The sequence below is a fragment of the Oncorhynchus tshawytscha genome, linkage group LG03 (assembly GCF_018296145.1).
Source record: "Oncorhynchus tshawytscha isolate Ot180627B linkage group LG03, Otsh_v2.0, whole genome shotgun sequence".
In the NCBI taxonomy this organism is placed as follows: Eukaryota; Metazoa; Chordata; class Actinopteri; order Salmoniformes; family Salmonidae; genus Oncorhynchus; species Oncorhynchus tshawytscha.
The window spans coordinates 4,189,028-4,210,341 of record NC_056431.1 but is presented as its reverse complement, the minus strand read 5'-3'; the positions used below and the strand labels follow the sequence as shown (position 1 = coordinate 4,210,341).

Below are 21,314 nucleotides of genomic sequence, written 5' to 3'. Positions count from 1 at the left end.
CAGCAATGTTTTTTTTGGACAGGGGTGGCTTCTTCTGTGGTGTCCTCCCATGAACACCATTCCAGAGATTTCTGTAAGTCTTTAGCTGACACTCTAGGATTCTTCCTAACCTCATTGAGCATTCTGCGCTGTGCTCTTGCAGTCATCTTTGCAGGACGGCCACTCCTAGGGAGAGTAGCAACAGTACTGAACTTTCCATTTATAGACAATTTGTCTTACTGTGGACTGATGAACATCAAGGCTTTTAGAGATACTTTTGTGAACCTTTCCAGCTTTATGCAGGTCAACAATTCTTCATCTTAGGTCTTCTGAGATCTCTTTTATTCGAGGCATGGTTTACATCAGCAAATTGTCATGCCCTGACCATAGAGAGCCTGTTATTCTCTATGTTGGTTTGGTCAGGGTGTAACTAGGGTGGGTCATCTAGGTCATTTGTATATCTATGTTGGCCTGCTATGGTTCCCAATCAGAGGCAGCTGTTTATCGTTGTCTCTGATTGGGGATCATATTTAGGTTGCCATTTTCCCCTTTGTGTTTGTGGGATCTTGTTGCCTGTCAGCACTATTTGTACAGCTTCACGTTTCGTTCATTGATTTTGTTGATTGTGTTCGGTGTTCTTTTATTAAAAGGAAAATGTACGCCTACCACGCTGCACCTTGGTTCATTCCTTATAACGAACGTGACACCAGTGCTTCTTGTGAATAGAAAACTCAAATTTTATAAGTGTTTTTTATAGGGAAAGGAAGCTCTAACCAACATCTACAATCTCGTTTCATTGATTGGACTCCAGGTTAGCTAGCTGACTCCTGACTCCAATTAGCATTTGGAGAAGTCATTAGCCTAGGAGTTCACATACTTTTTCCAACCTACACTATGAATGTTTACATTATGTATTCAATATAGACAAGAAAAATACATGTGTATGTCTATTGTTTTGACCTAGATGAAGTTCCGATCAAATTTGATGACCAATTGATGCAGAAATGCAGGTCACTCCAAAGGGTTCACATACTTTTCTTGCCACTGTGGACTTGTTGTGAGAAGATTCCGTAGTTCACTGAAGTTCTGTGTTATTCTAGGAATGTTTCTGTTCCATGTTTCTGACGTCTATAACAGTTGATTTATTACAGCCTTCTTCTTTCATTTCCCCATTGCCTCTCTTTCTCCTCTTTCTCCAGTTTCAATACTGTCACAAAACTCTCACTCTCTTTCTCTCCTCCCCCTGTCACTTTACCCCTCCCTTTTCCATCTATTCATTCACCCCCGTAGTCAGACTCTCCCAAGCAATGTAGATATAGAGAAACGTATAACCCTGCCTACACATGCACGCAGGCAAACAAACATGCACACACACGCACACAAACACACACACACATGCATGCACGCAAGCACACACATGCACACATATACAGTTAAAAGGAAGATCCAAAAGATCCATTCCCTTACAATTCCACAGACCCTCTCTGCTGCTCATAAAACACAGTAGTACACACACATTCTACACATTGAATTTCTGTGCTCCCTCCCCCTCCCTCACTCCCTATTCAGTCACTTAGCCTCCCTCTGTTTCACACACACTAAACGCTATAAGAAGAGAACCATGTAACTCCTGCCTGCAGTGCCTAGACAATAACATATACATGACAACACACCCTATCTCTTTCTGACTGTTTCTCTAGCCTCCATCTATTCATTAGGCTCTTCTCCTCCAATCACTGTTCTTTACTGTTTATACACACACACACACACACACACACACTGAAGCACCCACAATCCATTGTGTGAACCTTTTGAACGTATTTTTCACACATTCTCTCATTGACATAAACAGTCACGGTTCTTTTTTTAAACTGGTGGTGTACGTGCGTATGTGTGTGAGTGTGTATGTTCACTTGACTCTGTCCAGATGAGTAGAGTGTCTTTTTAAACTTTCCAGCTGTTGGTGACAGCTGTGTGACTGGAAGAAGGAGAGAGAGGGCGAGAGAACAAAAGAGAGAAGAGGGAGAGGAGAGAGAAAGAAAGAGTGAAGGAGAGAGAAGGAGAGAGGGGAGGAAATAGAGGAGAGAGAAGAAGAAAGAGGAGAGAGAAAGAGAAAATAGAGAGAGAAGGTAGCAAGGAGAGAGAGAAGGTAGCGAGGAGAGAGAAAGAAGATAGTGAGAAGATAGAGGAGAGTGGAAGAAAGAGAGGACCGAGTGGAAGAAAGAGAGGGGAGAGTGGAAGAAAGAGAGGGGAGAGTGGAAGAAAGAGAGGGGAGAGTGGAAGAAAGAGAGGGGAGAGTGGTAGAAAGAGAGGGAAGAGTGGAAGAAAGAGAGGGGAGAGAAAGAAGATAGAGAGGAGAGAGTGGAAGAAAGAGAGGAGAGAGATAGAGAGGAGAGAGTAGAAGAAGGAGGAGAGAGTGGAAGAAAGAGAGAGACAGAGAAGATAGAGAGGAGAGAGTGGAAGAAAGAGAGGAGAGAGAGAGAAGATAGCGAGGAGAGAGAGAGGAGAGAGTGGAAGAAAGAGAGGAGAGAGAGAAGATAGCGAGGAGAGAGAGGAGAGAGTGGAAGAAAGAGAGGAGAGAGAGAGAGAAGATAGCGAGGAGAGAGAGAGGAGAGAGTGGAAGAAGAGAGGAGAGAGAGTAGAAGATAGAGAGAGAAGATAGAGAGGAGAGAGTGGAAGAAAGAGAGGAGAGAGAGAGAAGATAGAAAGGAGAGAGTGGAAGAAAGAGAGGAGAGAGAGAGAAGATAAGGTGGAGAGGAGAGAGTGGAAGATAGAGAGTGGAGGAGAGAGTGGAAGATAGAGAGGAGAGAAGATAGAGAGGAGAGAGTGGAAGAAAGAGAGGAGAGAGAGAGAACATAGAGAGGAGAGAGAGAAGATAGAGAGGAGAGAGTAGAAGATATAGAGGAGAGAGTGGAAGAAAGAGAGGAGAGAGAGAACATAGAGAGGAGAGAGTGGAAGAAAGAGAGGAGAGAGTGGAAGAAAGAGGAGAGAGTGGAAGATCGAGAGGAGAGAGTGGAAGATCGAGAGGAGAGAGTGGAAGATAGAGAGAGAGGAGAGAGTGGAAGAAAGAGGAGAGAGAGAGAGAGAAGATAGAGAGGAGAGAGTTGAAGAAATAGAGGGGAGAGAGAGAGAAAATAGAGAGGAGAGAGTTGAAGAAAGAGAGGAGAGAGAGAGAAGATAGAGAGTGGAAGAAAGAGAGGAGAGAGAGAACATAGAGAGGAGAGAGTGGAAGAAAGAGAGGAGAGAGTGGAAGATCGAGAGGAGAGAGTGGAAGATCGAGAGGAGAGATTGGAAGATAGAGAGAGAGGAGAGAGTGGAAGAAAGAGAGAGAGAGAGAGAGAAGATAGAGAGGAGAGAGTTGAAGAAATAGAGGGGAGAGAGAAGAAAATAGAGAGGAGAGAGTTGAAGAAAGAGAGGAGAGAGAGAAGATAGAGAGGAGAGAGAGAGGAGAGAGTGGAAGAAAGAGTAGAGAGAGAAGATAGAGAGTGGAAGAAAGAGAGGAGAGAGAGAGAAGATAGAGAGGAGAGAGAGAGGAGAGAGTGGAAGAAAGAGTAGAGAGAGAAGATAGAGAGTGGAAGAAAGAGAGGAGAGAGAGAACATAGAGAGGAGAGAGTGGAAGAAAGAGAGGAGAGAGTGGAAGATCGAGAGGAGAGAGTGGAAGATCGAGAGGAGAGATTGGAAGATAGAGAGAGAGGAGAGAGTGGAAGAAAGAGGAGAGAGAGAGAGAGAAGATAGAGAGGAGAGAGTTGAAGAAATAGAGGGGAGAGAGAGAGAAAATAGAGAGGAGAGAGTTGAAGAAAGAGAGGAGAGAGAGAGAAGATAGAGAGGAGAGAGAGAGGAGAGAGTGGAAGAAAGAGTAGAGAGAGAAGATAGAGAGTGGAAGAAAGAGAGGAGAGAGAGAGAAGATAGAGAGGAGAGAGACCAGATGGGATGGGGTATCGCAGCAGAATGCTGTGGTAGCCATGCTGGATAAGTGTGCCTTGAATTAAATTAATTACAGACAGTGTCACCAGCAAAGCACCCCCACACCATAACATCTCCTCCTCCGTGGGAAATACACATGCAGAGATCATCCGTTCACCCACACCGCGTCTCACAAAGACACGGCGGTTGAAACCAAAAATCTTGGAATCTTTGGAATCCAGAACAAAGGACAAATTTACACTGGTCTAATGTCCATTGCTCGTGTTTCTTGGCCCAAGCAAGTCTCTTCTTATTATTGGTGTCTTTTAGTAGTGGTTTCTTCCTCTCCTGTGGCAGTCCTCATGAGAGCCAGTTTCATCATAGCACTTAATGGTTTTTGCAACTACACTTAAAGAAACATTCAAAGTTGGACTGCCATGTGTCTTTGCTTGTTTGAGCTGTTCTTTTTTCCCAATTTTGTGGTATCTAATTGGTTCGAGAGTTGTGTGTTCTCCAAAACACAACCCAACCAAGCTGCACTGCTTCTTGACACAAAGCCCAATTAACCCGGAAGCCAGCCGCACCAATGTGTCGGAGGAAACACAGTACACCTGGCGACCGTGTCAGTGTGCGCTGCGCCTGACCCACCACAGGAGTCGCTAGTGTGTGATAGGACAAGGACATCCCTGCCTGCCAAACCCTCCCCTAACCCGGACGACACTGGGCCAATTGTGCACCGCCCCATGGGTCTCCCGGTCACAGCTGGCTGCGACAGAACCTATTTGAGCTTTTCTTGCCATAATATGGACTTGGTCTTTTACCAAATAGGGCTATCTTCTGTGTACCTCCCCTACCTTGTCACAACACAACTGATTGGATGAAATGCATTAAGAATAAAATAAATTCCACAATTCCACTTTTAAGAAGGAACACCTGTTAATTGAAATGCATTCTAGGTGACTACCTCATGAAGCTGGAGAGAATGTCAAGAGTGTGCAAAGATGTCAAGACAAAGGGTGGCTATTTGAAGAATCTCAGATAAAAAATATATTTTGATTTGTTTAATGCTTTTTTGATTAAAGGATTCCACATGTTATTTCATAGTTTTGATGTATTCACTATTAGTCTACAATGTAGAAAATAGTACAAATAAAGAAAAACCCTTGAATAAGTATTGTTATAAAACTTTAGACCAGTAGTGTATATATATTATATTTGGCCTATTTCACACACGTGTATTACTACACACTTGAGATACCCCCGGAGACCCCCAGAGACACCCTCAGAGAGTGGGGTCACAGGAAGGGAGAGGCAGATGTAGACAGACCAAAAAGATGAAAACAGGGGAACTAATCAGTGAAAAGAAGGGAGGGGCACCAACTGAAAGGAGAGGAGAGAGTCACAAAGCTTTACAGTGTGTGTGTTAGGAGAACATAGATGAGTTAATGCGAGCTGATAACATAAAGGGCTTTTGTGTGTTAGGGTGTGTGTGTGGTAACCTCTGACAGCCCTTTTTAGCAGCGTTAAGGCATCCGCATGCTTTCCATCAAACTGTTCAGAAACAGTTCAGGCATATATTATGAAGACATTGTTAGTTCATCGGTGATTGGTCAACAGTAGGGATTCTTCAACTGTTTGTCATTCAACGAGAGAGGAATTGTTATCATGCAAATTCTTTCACTTGAGAAATACACCAAACATTTTAGATGGAAAATTGCACGATTAAGATCTCCTCAAAATTAGTAACAGATTTGAGTTCTTAGATAAGTTTCACACGTTTGCTGAATCTTGCGGGCATTTTCACCAAAACTCTAAACACAGCACAAAATGCAAAACTCTACAAATCTCTAGCAAAAGCAAACACTGCATTCAAAACTGTTCTTTCCTAAATGTTTTTTTTTTGCATCAAAATGACACACGTCATATGAATAGATCTGTCTACCAACCAACTACACACTGATGTGCTCAACACAAAACACTGAATATCCCAGCAGTAGGTTTATGATGTGCTCAACACAAAACACTGAATATCCCAGCAGTAGGTTTATGATGTGCTCAACACAAAACACTGAATATCCCAGCAGTAGGTTTATGATGTGCTCAACACAAAACACTGAATATCCCAGCAGTAGGTTTATGATGTGCTCAACACAAAACACTGAATATCCCAGCAGTAGGTTTATGATGTGCTCAACACAAAACACTGAATATCCCAGCAGTAGGTTTATGATGTGTTAAACACAAAACACTGAATATCCCAGCAGTAGGTTTATGATGTGTTAAACACAAAACACTGAATATCCCAGCAGTAGGTTTATGATGTGCTCAACACAAAACACTGAATATCCCAGCAGTAGGTTTATGATGTGCTCAACACAAAACACTGAATATCCCAGCAGTAGGTTTATGATGTGCTCAACACAAAACACTGAATATCCCAGCAGTAGGTTTATGATGTGCTCAACACAAAACACTGAATATCGCAGCAGTAGGTTTATGATGTGCTCAACACAAAACACTGAATATCCCAGCAGTAGGTTTATGATGTGCTCAACACAAAACACTGAATATCCCAGCAGTAGGTTTATGATGTGCTCAACACAAAACACTACTATGAATATCCCAGCAGTAGGTTTATGATGTGCTCAACACAAAACACTACTATGAATATCCCAGCAGTAGGTTTATGATGTGCTCAACACAAAACACTGAATATCCCAGCAGTAGGTTTATGATGTGCTCAACACAAAACACTGAATATCCCAGCAGTAGGTTTATGATGTGCTCAACACAAAACACTGAATATCCCAGCAGTAGGTTTATGATGTGCTCAACACAAAACACTACTATGAATATCCCAGCAGTAGGTTTATGATCTGTTCAACACAAAACACTGAATATCCCAGCAATAGGTTTATGATGTGCTCAACACAAAACACTGAATATCCCAGCAGTAGGTTTATGATGTGCTCAACACAAAACACTGAATATCCCAGCAGTAGGTTTATGATGTGCTCAACACAAAACACAAAACACTGAATATCCCAGCAGTAGGTGTATGATGTGCTCAACACAAAACACTACTATGAATATCCCAGCAGTAGGTTTATGATGTGCTCAACACAAAACACAAAACACTGAATATCCCAGCAGTAGGTTTATGATGTGCTCAATACAAAACACAAAACACTGAATATCCCAGCAGTAGGTGTATGATGTGCTCAACACAAAACACTACTATGAATATCCCAGCAGTAGGTTTATGATGTGCTCAACACAAAACACAATTATGAATATCCCAGCAGTAGGTTTATGATGTGCTCAACACAAAACACTGAATATCCCAGCAGTAGGTTTATGATGTGCTCAACACAAAACACTGAATATCCCAGCAGTAGGTTTATGATGTGTTCAACACAAAACACTGAATATCCCAGCAGTAGGTTTATGATGTGTTCAACACAAAACACGACTATGAATATCCCAGCAGTAGGTTTATGATGTGCTCAACACAAAACACTGAATATACCAGCAGTAGGTTTATGATGTGCTCAACACAAAACACGGAATATCCCAGCAGTAGGTTTATGATGTGCTCAACACAAAACACTGAATATCCCAGCAGTAGGTTTATGATGTGCTCAACACAAAACACTGAATATCCCAGCAGTAGGTTTATGATGTGCTCAACACAAAACACTGAATATCCCAGCAGTAGGTTTATGATCTGTTCAACACAAAACACTGAATATCCCAGCAGTAGGTTTATGCCTTTTGCATTGTCAGTGTTACACTGTAGCTGGTTGTAAAAGATTGTTACAGTAATGTATACCTACTCAAATATACATAAATAACCACATACAAATGCAATACAGTAACAAAAACATTGTCATTTATTTCCAAAATGAAGTATTTTTGAGCACTTGTGTTGTGTGTAACACTTTCCATACCCAACAGGAGAAAAAACATTCAGTAAGATAAAGGGTTTTCTGTACAAAAATACAAATTGAAAGTGGCTCATTCTTTCAAAACAAAGACAAAAATACATGCAAAATGTAAGAAAAAAGGCATTAGGCTGCATCCTGCCTCCTATTTGGGTCTGGCCACAGCACCTCATCCACATCACAAGCGATGTTCTCCCTGGCTAAACAGCACCTCATCCACATCACAAGCGATGTTCTCCCTGGCTAAACAGCACCTCATCCACATCACAAGCGATGTTCTCCCTGGCTAAACAGCACCTCATCCACATCACAAGCGATGTTCTCCCAGGCTAAACAGCACCTCATCCACATCACAAGCGATGTTCTCCCTGGCTAAACAGCACCTCATCCACATCACAAGCGATGTTCTCCCTGGCTAAACAGCACCTCATCCACATCACAAGCGATGTTCTCCCTGGCTAAACAGCACCTCATCCACATCACAAGCAATGTTCTCCCTGGCTAAACAGCACCTCATCCACATCACAAGCGATATTCTCCCTGGCTAAACAGCACCTCATCCACATCAGAAGCGATGTTCTCCCTGGCTAAACAGAATCTTCTGGAGTGACGGATCCAGCCGTCAAGCCCCCACATCAACTTCACCTCATGCATCATCCATTGCCTGGAGAAGAGGCGTGTGAGGGGATGGCGGTCATACACCTTCCATCACCATGCCGAAAAAAACTATTCAATTGTGTTTAGGAATGGGGAATATGGTGGGAGGTCGATGGACCAGAGCAGCCAGGTGGAAACTCACGTTGTCCCAGATGACAACATACCTGGGCTGCTCTGGTCCACCCCTCTGCTCGGCTGGAATGAGGATGCCATGTAGTGCGTCCAGGAATGTGATGAGAAGGGCGGTGTTGTAGGGACTAAGGTTGGCATGGTGATGGCTGGCTAACGGCTGCACACATGGTGATATTCCCTCCACGCTGTCCAGGGACATTCACAATGGCACGGTGGCCAATAATGTTCCGTCCCCTTCTTTTGTCTAGGCTGAAGCCAGCCTCATCAATGGTTTATATAAACGTGCTGAATTGCAGCGGCATCCAGCGCCAAGATAATGTTATGTGTCTACAGTAATGATACGATAGTAAATTCACAGTATAGTACTTACTTGCTCATATTCATAGTGCTGTTCTTTAACCCTCTCTGAGTGTCGCTCAGATGGCGACCTGTAGACCTGTTTCATCAGGATTCAGTTGCTCTGTAATACACTGTCCAATGTAGACAAGCCCACCTGGTGAATGTTACTGAATATTGTGTTGTCTGAAATTATGTGGTTCTGGATGTCTCGTAGGCATCCTTTGTTTGCAATTACAGAGATCATACGTTTCCTGTAGTTCTTGACCAGGTTTGCACACATTGCAGCAGGGATTTTGGCCCACTCCTCCATACAGACCTTCTCCAGATCCTTCAGGTTTCGAGGCTGTCGCTGGGCAATACAGACATTCAGCTCCCTCCAAAGATTTTCTATTGGGTTCAGGTCTGGAGACTGGCTAGGCCACTCCAGGACCTTGAGATGCTTCTTACGGAGCCACTCCTTAGTTGCCCTGGCTGTGTATTTCGGGTCGTTGTCATGCTGGAAGACCCTGCCACGACCCATCTTCAATGCTCTTACTGAGGGAAGGAGGTTGTTGGCCAAGATCTCGCGATACATGGCCCCATCCATCCTCCCCTCAATACGGTGCAGACGCCCTGTCCCCTTTGCAGAAAAGCATTCCCAAAGAATGATGTTTCCACCTCCATGCTTCACGGTTGGGATGGTGTTCTTGGGGTTGTACTCATCCTTCTTCCTCCAAACACGGCGAGTGGAGTTTAGACCAAAAAGCTCTATTTTTGTCTCATCAGACCACATGACCTTCTCCCATTCCTCCTCTGGATCATCCAGATGGTCATTGGCAAACTTCAGACGGGCCTGGACATGCGCTGGCTTGAGCAGGGGGACCTTGCGTGCGCTGCAGGTTTTTAATCCATGACGGCGTAGTGTGTTACTAATGGTTTTCTTTGAGACTGTGGTCCCAGCTCTCTTCAGGTCATTGACCAGGTCCTGCCGTGTAGTTCTGGGCTGATCCCTCACCTTCCTCGTGATCATAGATGCCCCACGAGGTGAGATCTTGCATGGAGCCCCAGACCGAGGGTGATTGACCGTCATCTCGAACTTCTTCCATTTTCTAATAATTGCACCAACAGTGGTTGCCTTCTCACCAAGCTGCTTGCCTATTGTCCTGTAGCCCATCCCAGCCTTGTGTGCAGGTCTAAAATGTTTATCCCTGATGTTCTTACACAGCTCTCTTGTCTTGGCCATTGTGGAGAGGTTGGAGTCTGTTTGATTGAGTGTGTGGGCAGGTGTCTTTTATACAGGTCACGAGTTCAAACAGGTGCAGTTAATACAGGTACTGAGTGGAGAACAGGAGTGCTTCTTAAAGAAAAACTAACAGGTCTGTGAGAGCCGGAATTCTTACTGGTTGGTAGGTGATCAAATACTTATGTCATGCAATAAAATGCAATTTAATTACTTAAAAATCATACAATGTGATTTTCTGGATTTTTGTTTTAGATTCAGTCTCTCACAGTTGAAGTGTACCTATGATAAAAATTACAGACCTCTACATGCTTTGCAAGTAGGAAAACCTGCAAAATCGGCAGTGTATCAAATACTTGTTCTCCCCACTGTAGGCCTATTGGTATGTCGGACTTCAGTATACATAAAGATGGTAGGTAACTTACCGGTTGTCATTTCTGAATGTACGGATGATAGATACAACCGTGTAGCGGCTCAGGTTGGGCTGAACTCTCTGCCCAGCCTCCCTCATCCTCAATCCATGGTTGAGCACATGGTCAACCAATGTGGCCCTGATCTCATCTGAGACAACTGTCCGTCCGTCCGTCCTCGTCCTCTTCGTCCTCCTCCTTCACCTCTAGCTCTTGCTTCACCATTGACTTCCATTTTCCTCCAAAACAGGAGAGCTCATCTGTGGCCTTTTATAGTGCTAAAGCTCTGATTTCTAAGTGGACCATTCAGCAGTGTTTACACCTGTGAGGAGTGGGTGTTTCCAATTGGTGTATAGAGCTTGGCATTGTGATTGGAGTTGCTTTCCAAAGGGACTAAAGATAATTTAACGTTTAATGTTGTGCCTAACGTAGAAAACTGTGTGTAGTGTTTTGCAAAATGTGTGATATAGAATTGAAAAATGTAAAGCAGGAATTGTGCTTGCAATTTTGCAGACTTGGTTTCAGGGATTTAGTACATGAGTTTCAGGTTTTGGTGATTGCGTTCCAAGTTCCAATTTTAGTGTGTAAACAATTAGGAAAAACAGTCATTCTGACTATTTTGAGGAAGTGTTTACTGGCTACGGCGTCTCAAGATGGACAAACAGTACTTTTGCAGTTTTAAGGGAGTACGAGAGCACCTTTGTTTGGTCCTCGGCTAGGTGAAGGCTGAACCGAAGCATGCCGACGGCTTCAGGCCTTTCTAGTATTAACACTGTGAGTAAGTACTGTCACTTAGTAACTGAACTCCTTCTGCCCTCTTTATTAGTGCTTTGTGTGTGTGTGTCCCTCTGGGGGTTAAAGTGATTTACAGGTAGTACTATGATCTTCACTGTTCCTCTATTGGAGAAATATATCAGGTGTGCAGGGTTAGACTCCAACTGTAGTTTCACTCTCCTCACTCCCTTTAGAATGCTCAAACTGTCTCCTGTACTTCTCTATTGGCCTGACTCGCACGTGCATAAACACACTTACACACACACAGATACACACTCAGACACACAGCTCAGTGTTGGATAGAAAATCTGGGTGGATTTATGTGTGTGTGGCTGATCCCAGAGAGTCTATTATTTCCATATGCTGCTTAGTGCATCGACCCACTGTCAGAGCGATCATGAGACAATGGTATGTGTGTGTGTGTTTGTGTCTGACTAATACCTCTCTCCCATTTTATGCTTGCCCTCTTAATTTGTATGACTCTCTCTCATCTCTTCTTCTCTGTTTCTCCATCCACCTAGTGTACTGGCCAGCCTTAGGGTTGGGCATGATATTCTAGCCTCAATTGTCAATACTTGGGATCTACAATACTGACATGTACTTGTCCCTCCCTCCCTCCCTCCCTCCCTCCCTCCCTCCCTCCCTCCCTCCCTCCCTCCCCCCTCCCTCCCTCCCTCCCTCCCTCCCTTCCCTCTGTCTGTCAGGTATGTGTAGGAGGTGCAGACTCCAGAGCAGAGCAGTGTGCTTCCTACAACAACCAGGAGTTTATGGGCAGACTGTACGACTGGGAACCTTTCACTCAGGGTAAGTTACACACACACACACACACACACACACACACACACACACACACACACACACACACACACACACACACACACACACACACACACACAGACAGACACAGACACACACATGCACACACACTTGTTAATGTGTATGTAGTTGTTGTGTATATGATTGTTTAAGTAAGGCCATTGTTTAGGTGTTTGACAAACCTCCCTGGCCTGCCCAATCCACTGCAACTCACATTCTGATTGGTGGTTCCAGATATATTTGGAAGGTGCTATAAAAAGAGAGGAGGGAGAGAAGGAGGGAGAGAGAGAGAGGGGGGAGAGGCCGTGATCAGATGAGCTCCTGCATTTTTCTGCATTTTCTTTAAAAAAGATAGATTTAGAGTTAGATCAACTTGGATTTTATGTCAGGAACATATACAGGATGCTACCATCTACAACATAACATTCACTTCAAATCAAAACTCAAAACCTACAACATGATTTTGGATGGAATTACTGAACCACCTGGAAGGTTTACAACTATACCAAGGATTATTATTCTATACAGCAAATTCTCTGGAAAACAACAGAAACCTGAAAACACCACCCAACCTGGAACTGAGTGAGTAATGTTTAGTCTGAAACTATATTTTATTTCCATAAACCAAGAAGAAAAATACACTACATTACTTTATAATGACTGAATTCTAACATAATCCTGCCAAGCTTGATACAGCTTCAATTAGTACGGATGTGTCAAGTGAGAGGTGTCAAAGCCCTTTAGCCCAACAATGGCAGGAGAGTCAAACAGTCTACTCCAACCAAATGGAGAGGCCTCAGAAGCTGTCTCCTGCTTTCAGAGGTAATTAAAATACAGTAACCTGTGTATGTAAAGAATGATAAGGCAAGAAAAGATTACAAAATGAAGCTCCTTATGGAAAATGGGAACATCAGCAACCTTATCTTCCACACAAACCATCCCCTGGCATGGCACAGTGCTATATTAGCACACTACCCCTCTGTTGAGAGAGGGGGGGTTAACGAGGGGTGGAAACTCAGGATACTTGACAACGAGGACTCTGAGTCAGCTAATATAAACCTCTATAAGTCTGGAACAGTAATGGTACAGAGCAACCCCAAACAGTTTCAGCTGGACTTTCACCTAATCAAAGAATTAGCCCAGCAGGAGAAGCTCTCCCTTGATAAAGATACCCCCACCCCGAGCGGGTCAGACCAGACCTCTTCATTATATAACCCCACAGACGAGCAACCCCAAGCGGAAAGTCAACCTCCCAGCACAGAGTACTACCCTCTCATTGAAATGAAGGATACATTTACCCAGCTGGAGGTAAGGCAGGTGGAGCTGCAACAGCAGGTGATTACACTCCAGTCAGCACAGACCCAGACAACAGTCCAGCACAACAACACCCCCTTAACCAGACCCGGAATGCTGGAGGTGGAGAGAGACATATCTGCACTCTGGACAGTGGTGAGACAACTTCAACAGGAGAAAGAGCAGGAGCAGGAGAAGAACAGAGCACTAGAGGAGAGGATCAGACTGCTGGTGGAGGAGAGGTCGAGGGGGATGGAGGAGAGGTTGAGGGGGGTGAGTGTGACAGAGAACAACCCACTAGAGAGGTGGCCACCCCCACAGAGAAGCCAGCAGAACAGCCCACCTCAGCACCCGACAAAAGTCTCGACACCACAGCAGAACAGTCCACACCAGACCCTGACCACAGAGTCGACATCACAGCAGAACAGACAAATGAAGAACACCAAGCCCAGCGGCTCTCAACCCCTCTGAGCACCCCCCCTGTCAGCCACCCTGATAGCCCTTCTGACAACCCCCCCCCCACACACCCACTGAGGACAAACACAAGACACAGATTGTTCTCCTTATGGACTCAAATGGGAAATATATACAAGAAAAAAAACTTTTCCCCAAACACAGTGTGTCTAAACTCTGGTGTCCAAACACCCAGCGCACCCTAGACCTTCTGTCTGAGGACCAACTAGGTTCACCCAGCGCACCCTAGACCTTCTGTCTGAGGACCAACTAGGTTCACCCAGCGCACCCTAGACCTTCTGTCTGAGGACCAACTAGGTTCACCCAGCGCACCCTAGACCTTCTGTCTGAGGACCAACTAGGTTCACCCAGCGCACCCTAGATCTTCTGTCTGAGGACCAACTAGGTTCACCCAGCGCACCCTAGATCTTCTGTCTGAGGACCAACTAGGTTCACCCAGCGCACCCTAGACCTTCTGTCTGAGGACCAACTAGGGTCACCCAGCGCACCCTAGACCTTCTGTCTGAGGACCAACTAAGTTCACCTAGCCACATAATAATACACACAGGCACAAATGACCTGAGAGCACAGCAGGAAAGGGTGGCCACAGCACTGAAGGGAGTGATTGAAAAAGCTTCTTCTACTTTCCCCAACGCACAAGTGGTTATCTCCACCCTGCTACCACGAAAAGACGTCCACCTTGCCACAATACAGCGGGTAAACGCAAGTATTTCCCGTGACTGTGCCTCAAAACCAAATGTTTTCCTGGCCCACCACTCCACCCTGGACGTGAACAGCCTCTATGTCCACCTCTACAAGGCAGCAGTGCCCACCTTTGCCCGGACTCTAAAGGACATCGCTCTCAAACGTATCCCCAACACTTCACCCCACAGGAGCAACAGCAACAGGACCCTCCCCTGGACCTACACATAGAGGACCCACGCCAAGAGGACTTACATCCAGACCACAGCACCCCCAGCCACATCCACACCCCCACCCCAACCAATAAACACCCCCACGTCAACCATGCCCACACCCCATTTAGGCCTCCTCAGATCAGACCTATGCCCCTCCTGCCCACTCCATGCACTCCACCCCTGCAAAGAGGGCCTCAACATGGAAGTCACAGACCCAGACAGGTAGTGAGTGGGCAAACAGGCCCAACCCCCACTCTTACACTAGCCCAAGCCAATGGAATGTACCAGATGCTCAGCAGGCTCTGCTCACACTTACTGGCCTGAGGCCAAACCACGACCAACAACATTAGACCCTTTATGGAACACAAAGCCTTCACTATATCATCCTGGAATATCCAAGGCCTGAGGTCATCTGCCTCTGGCCTAAAGAGCAGGAACCCGCACTATGGTGAATCACTAAAACAATACAGAAATACACTACAGAAAAAGAAGGAACAGCACGTCAGAAATCAGCTCAATGTAATTGAAGAATCCATAGAGTAACCACTTCTGGGAAAATTGGAAAACACTAAACAAACAACAACAACGAAGAATTATCTATCCAAAATGGAGATGTATGGGGTAAACCACTTCTCCAATCTTTTTGGCTCTATAACAAATAATAAAGAGCAAAAACATATACATGATAAAATACAAATCTTAGAATCAACTATTAACCTGTTGCGACGAGCAATCCCGTATCTGGGAGCGTAATTATAGCCTCAAGCTCATTACCATAACGCAACGTTAACTATTCATGAAAATCGCAAATGAAATGAAATAAATATATTGGCTCACAAGCTTAGCCTTTTGTTAACAACACTGTCATCTCAGATTTTCAAAAAATGCATTTCAACCATAGCTACACAAGCATTTGTGTAAGAGTATTGATAGCTAGCATAGCATTAAGCCTAGCATTCAGCAGGCAACATTTTCACAAAAACAAGAAAAGCATTTAAATAAAATCATTTACCTTTGAAGAACTTCGGATGTTTTCAATGAGGAGACTCTCAGTTAGATAGCAAATGTTCAGTTTTTCCAAAAATATTATTTGTGTAGGAGAAATCGCTCCGTTTTGTTCATCACGTTTGGCTAAGAAAAAAACCCATATCCGGGAGCGTAATTATAGCCTCAAGCTCATTACCATAACGCAATGTTAACTATTCATGAAAATCGCAAATGAAATGAAATAAATATATTGGCTCACAAGCTTAGCCTTTTGTTAAGAACACTTTCATCTCAGATTTTCAAAAAATGCTTTTCAATCATAGCTACACAAGCATTTGTGTAAGAGTATTGATAGCTAGCATAGCATTAAGCTTAGCATTCAGCAGGCAACATTTTCACAAAAACAAGAAAAGCATTCAAATAAAATCATTTACCTTTGAAGAACTTCAGATGTTTTCAATGAGGAGACTCTCAGTTAGATAGCAAATGTTCAGTTTTTCCAAAAAGATTATTTGTATAGGAGAAATTGCTCCGTTTTGTTCATCATGTTTGGCTAAGAAAACCCCCCGAAAATTCAGTCATTACAACGGCAAACTTTTTTCCAAATTAACTCCATAATATCAACAGAAACATGGCAAACGTTGTTTAGAATCAATCCTCAAGGTGTTTTTCACATATCTATTCGATGATAAATCACTCGTGGCAGTTTGGTTTCTCCTCTGAACAAAATGAAAAAATACACGCAGCTGGAGATTATGCAATAGTTTCGACGGAGGACACCGAACGGACACCTGGTAAATATAATTTTCCAATGATATGCCTACAAATACACAATGCTGCAGACACCTTGGGGAAACGACAGAAAGTGTAGGCTCATTCCTTGCTCATTCACAGCCATATAAGGAGACATTGGAACACAGCGCATTCAAAATCTATCTCACTTCCTGTATGAAATTTCTTGAAATCTTGGTTTCGTCTGTAGCATTAGTTCTGTGGCACTCACAGACAATATCTTTGCAGTTTTGGAAACGTCAGAGTGTTTTCTTTCCAGCTGTCAATTATATGCATAGTCGAGCATCTTTTCGTGACAAATATCTTGTTTAAAATGGGAATGTTTTTCATCCAAAAATGAAATACTGCCCCCAGAGGTTCAAGAGGTTAAAGACTACCAGAACCCACTGGATTCTCCAATTACCTTGAATGAGCTACAGGACAAAATAAAAACCCTCCAACCCAAAAAGGCATGTGGTGTTGATGGTATCCTTAATGAAATGATCAAATATACAGACAACAAATTCCAATTGGCTATACTCAAACTCTTTAACATCATCCTTAGCGCTCTGGCATCTTCCCCAATATTTGGAACGAAAGACTGATCACCCCAATCCACAAAAGTGGAGACAAATTTTGACCCCAATAACTACCGTGGGATATGCGTCAACAGTAACCTTGGGAAAATCCTCTGCCATTATCATTAACAGCAGAATCGTACATTTCCTCAATTAAAACAATGTACTGAGCAAATGTCAAATTGGCTTTTTACCAAATTACCGTACAACAGACCATGTATTCACCCTGCACACCCTAATTGACAAGCAAACAAACCAAAACAAAGGCAAAGTCTTCTCATGCTTTGTTGATTTCAAAAAGCCTTCGACTCAATTTGGCATGAGGGTCTGCTATATAAATTGATGGAAAGTGGTGTTGGGGGTGAAACATACGACATTATAAAATCCATGTACACAAACAACAAGTGTGCGGTTAAAATTGGCAAAAAACACACTGATTTCTTCCCACAGGTCCGTGGGGTGAGACAGGGATGCAGCTTAAGCCCCATCCTCTTCAACATATACAGTGGGGCAAAAAAGTATTTAGTCAGCCACCAATTGTGCAAGTACTCCCACTTAAATCCCACCATAATTTGCAAATAAATTCATAAAAAATCCTACAATGTGATTTTCTGGATTTTTTTTCTCATTTTGTCTGTCATAGTTGAAGTGTACCTATGATGAAAATTACAGGCCTCTCTCATCTTTTTAAGTGGGAGAACTTGCACAATTGGTGGCTGACTAAATACTTTTTGCCCCACTGTATCAACGAATTGGCGAGGGCACTAGAACAGTCTGCAGCACCCGGCCTCACCCTACTAGAATCTGAAGTCAAATGTCTACTGTTTGCTGATGATCTGGTGCTTCTGTCACCAACCAAGCAGGGCCTATAGCAGCACCTTGATATTCTCCACAGATTCTGTCAGACCTGGGTCCTGACAGTAAATCTCAGTAAGACCAAAATAATGGTGTTCCAAAAAAGGTCCAGTCACCAGGACCACAAATACAAATGCCATCTAGACACCATTGCCCTAGAGCACACAAAAAACTATACATACCTTGGCCCAAACATCAGCGCCACAGATAACTTCCACAAAGCTGTGAACGATCTGAGAGACAAGGCAAGAAGGGCCTTCTATGCCATCAAAAGGAACATAAAATTCAACATACCAATTAGGATCTGGCTAAAAATAATTGAATCAGTCATAGAGCCCATTGCCCTTCATGGTTGTGAGGTCTGGGGTCCGCTCAGCAACCAAGACTTCACAAAATGGGACAAACACCAAATTGAGACTCTGCATGCAGAATTCTGCAAAAATATCCTTTGTGTACAACGTAGAACATCAAATAATGCATGCAGAGCAGAATTAGGCCGATACCCACTAATTATCAAAATCCATAACAAAGCCATCACCTACAGAGAGATGAACCTGGAGAAGTCCCCTAAGCAAGCTGGTCCTGGGGCTCTGTTCACAAACACAAACACACCCCACAGAGCTCCAGGACAGCAGCACAATTAGACCCAATCAAATCATGAGAAAACAAAAAGATAATTACTTCACACATTGGAAAGAATTAACAAAAAAACAGAGCAAACTAGAATGCTATTTGGCCCTAAACACAGAGTACACAGTGGCAGAATTCCTGACCATGTACAGACTATGTACAGACTCAGTGAGCATAGCCTTGCTATTGAGAAAGGCCGCCGTAGGCAGACATGGCTGTCAAGAGAAGACAGGGTATGTGCTCACTGCCCACAAAATGAGGTGGAAACTGAGCTGCACTTCCTAACCTCCTGCCCAATGTATAACCATATTAGAGAGACATACTTCCCTCAGATTACACAGATCCACAAAGAATTCGAAAACAAATCCAACTCCCATATCTACTGGGTTAAATTCCACAGTGTGCCATCACAGCAGCAAGATTTGTGACCTGTTGCCACAAGAAAAGTGCAACCCATGAAGAACAAACACCATTGTAAATACAACCCATATTTATGCTTATTATTTTCCCTTGTGTACTTTAACCATTTGTACATTGTTACAACACTGTATATATATATATATATATATAATATGACATTTGTAATGTAACTTCTGTATGTGTAATGTTTACTGTTCATTTGTATTGTTTATTTCACTTTTGTATATTATATACCTCACTCTCTTGAGAGAGAGAGAGAGAGAGAGAGAGAGAGAGAGAGAGAGAGAGAGAGAGAGAGAGAGAGAGGTAGTGATCAGATGTGCCCTAGCATTGTGTGTGCGTGCGCTTGTGGATATGCAGGTGTGTTTGTTGGACAGAATGTGAGAGAGTGTTAGAATGTGTGTGAGTGAGTAGTTGTCTTTTGTTTTAGGACCAAACTAGAGGGAAGGAGAGGGAGACAACTGTAAACAGTGATTTGGGGAAAGACGGAGAAAAGAAAAGAAAGAACGAGAGATGGGGAATCATAAACATACATAGGGATTAAGTGAGTGAAGGGAAAACAGGAATGGGGTGAGAGAGGAGGGAAAGAGAGACAGCTGTAGAATCATATCATCAAGAATTTGTCACTGTTCTGACAGATTAATGCATATGTGTGTGTTTCCGCGAGCCTGTGTGTGATTGTGTGATTGTGTGTGTGTGTGTGTGTGTGTGTGTGTGTGTGTGTGTGTGTGTGTGTGTGTGTGTGTGTGTGTGTGTGTGTGTGGGAAAACTACCATGTAAATTGTTCTGAGTGTGCTAGTGTGTGTGTGTGTGTGTAAATGTGACCGCAGTATCAGTTGTCTACAGCCCCTCTGCTGACAGAACTATGACACCATAGAGTTACATAGACCAGGAAGCGTAGAGCTATAAAACCACTGATCTATGAGACTGGAGATCTAGAACACACAGGAACACAACACTGAGGCTGCATATCTATGTTGAGAGAGAGTCATGGTCAGGGTAGGACTGATCTATGTGGACTGAGGCTGTATATCTATGTTGAGAGTCATGGTCATGGTAGGCCTGATCTATGTGGACTGAAGCTGTGTAGCTATGATGAGAGTCATAGTCAGGTAAGGGCTGATCTATGTGGACTGAAGCTGTGTAGCTATGATGAGAGCCATGGTCAGGGTAGGTCTGATCTATGTGGACTGAGGCTGTATATCTTTGTTGAGAGTCATGGTCAGGTAAGTGCTGATCTATGTGGACTGAAGCTGTGTCGCTATGATGAGAGTCATGGTCATGGTAGGACTGATCTATGTGGACTGAGGCTGTATATCTATGATGAGAGTCATGGTCAGGGTAGGACTGATCTATGTGGACTGAGGCTGTATATCTATGTTGAGAGTCATGGTCAGGGTAGGACTGATCTATGTGGACTGAGCTTATATCTATGTTGAGAGAGAGTCATGGTTAGGGTAGGGCTGATCTATGTGGACTGAGGCTGTATAGCTATGCTGAGAAAGAGTCATGGTTAGGGTAGGGCTGATCTATGTGGACTGAGGCTGTATATCTATGATGAAAGTCATGGTTAGGGAAGGGCTGATCTATGTGGACTGAGCTTATATCTATGTTGAAAGAGTCATGGTCAGGGTAGGACTGGAGAGACAAGCTGTCTGCACAAACAGACAAAGCCTTTCCTCAGGTGTGTGGGTGTGGGTGTGTGTGTGTATGTGTCTGTTGAGAGTGGGGGTGAGTGTGTGTTGGGCATGGGGGGGTAAGTGTGTGTTGGGTGTGAGGGGTGAGTGTGTGTGTGTGCACTTGAGATGTTGTGTGGGTAATATTACTAACATTACAAGACCATTAATCTCTCTGAAGTAAACAGAATTAAAGTGTTTGTCTAATAAGTGTCTAGAGGCTGGACGTGTGTGTGTGTGTGTGTGTGTGTGTGTGTGTGTGTGTGTGTGTGTGTGTGTGTGTGTGTGTGTGTGTGTGTGTGTGTGTGTGTGTGTGTGTGTGTGTGTGTGTGTGTGTGTGTGTGTGTGTGTGTGTGTGTGTGTGTGTGTGTGTGTGTGCAGCGTACATATATTTACAGGTGTATATACAGTATGTCCCTTTGCCAACAGACCACTACACTCACTTCCTCTGTGTACATACTGGACGCCTGTGTTTACTAACTGCTGTTCCTGCTCCACACAACTGAACTCAACATACAGGATATTAACACAGACTACATACTGTACCTGACTCTTAAACTA

At 43.7% G+C, this 21,314-nt stretch overlaps 1 protein-coding gene across 2 annotated transcripts in view; it reads left to right on the top strand.

Annotated features, from left to right (window-relative positions):
* Window positions 1-21,314, top strand: part of LOC112240947 (thrombospondin type-1 domain-containing protein 4) — an 81,654-nt gene that overhangs the window by 27,343 nt on the left and 32,997 nt on the right. For both annotated transcript variants that reach the window (XM_042307875.1, XM_042307881.1), the window contains exon 5: window positions 12,062-12,161. In XM_042307875.1, coding sequence (XP_042163809.1) covers window positions 12,062-12,161 — 100 coding nt within the window. The remainder of the gene's footprint in view (window positions 1-12,061; window positions 12,162-21,314) is intronic.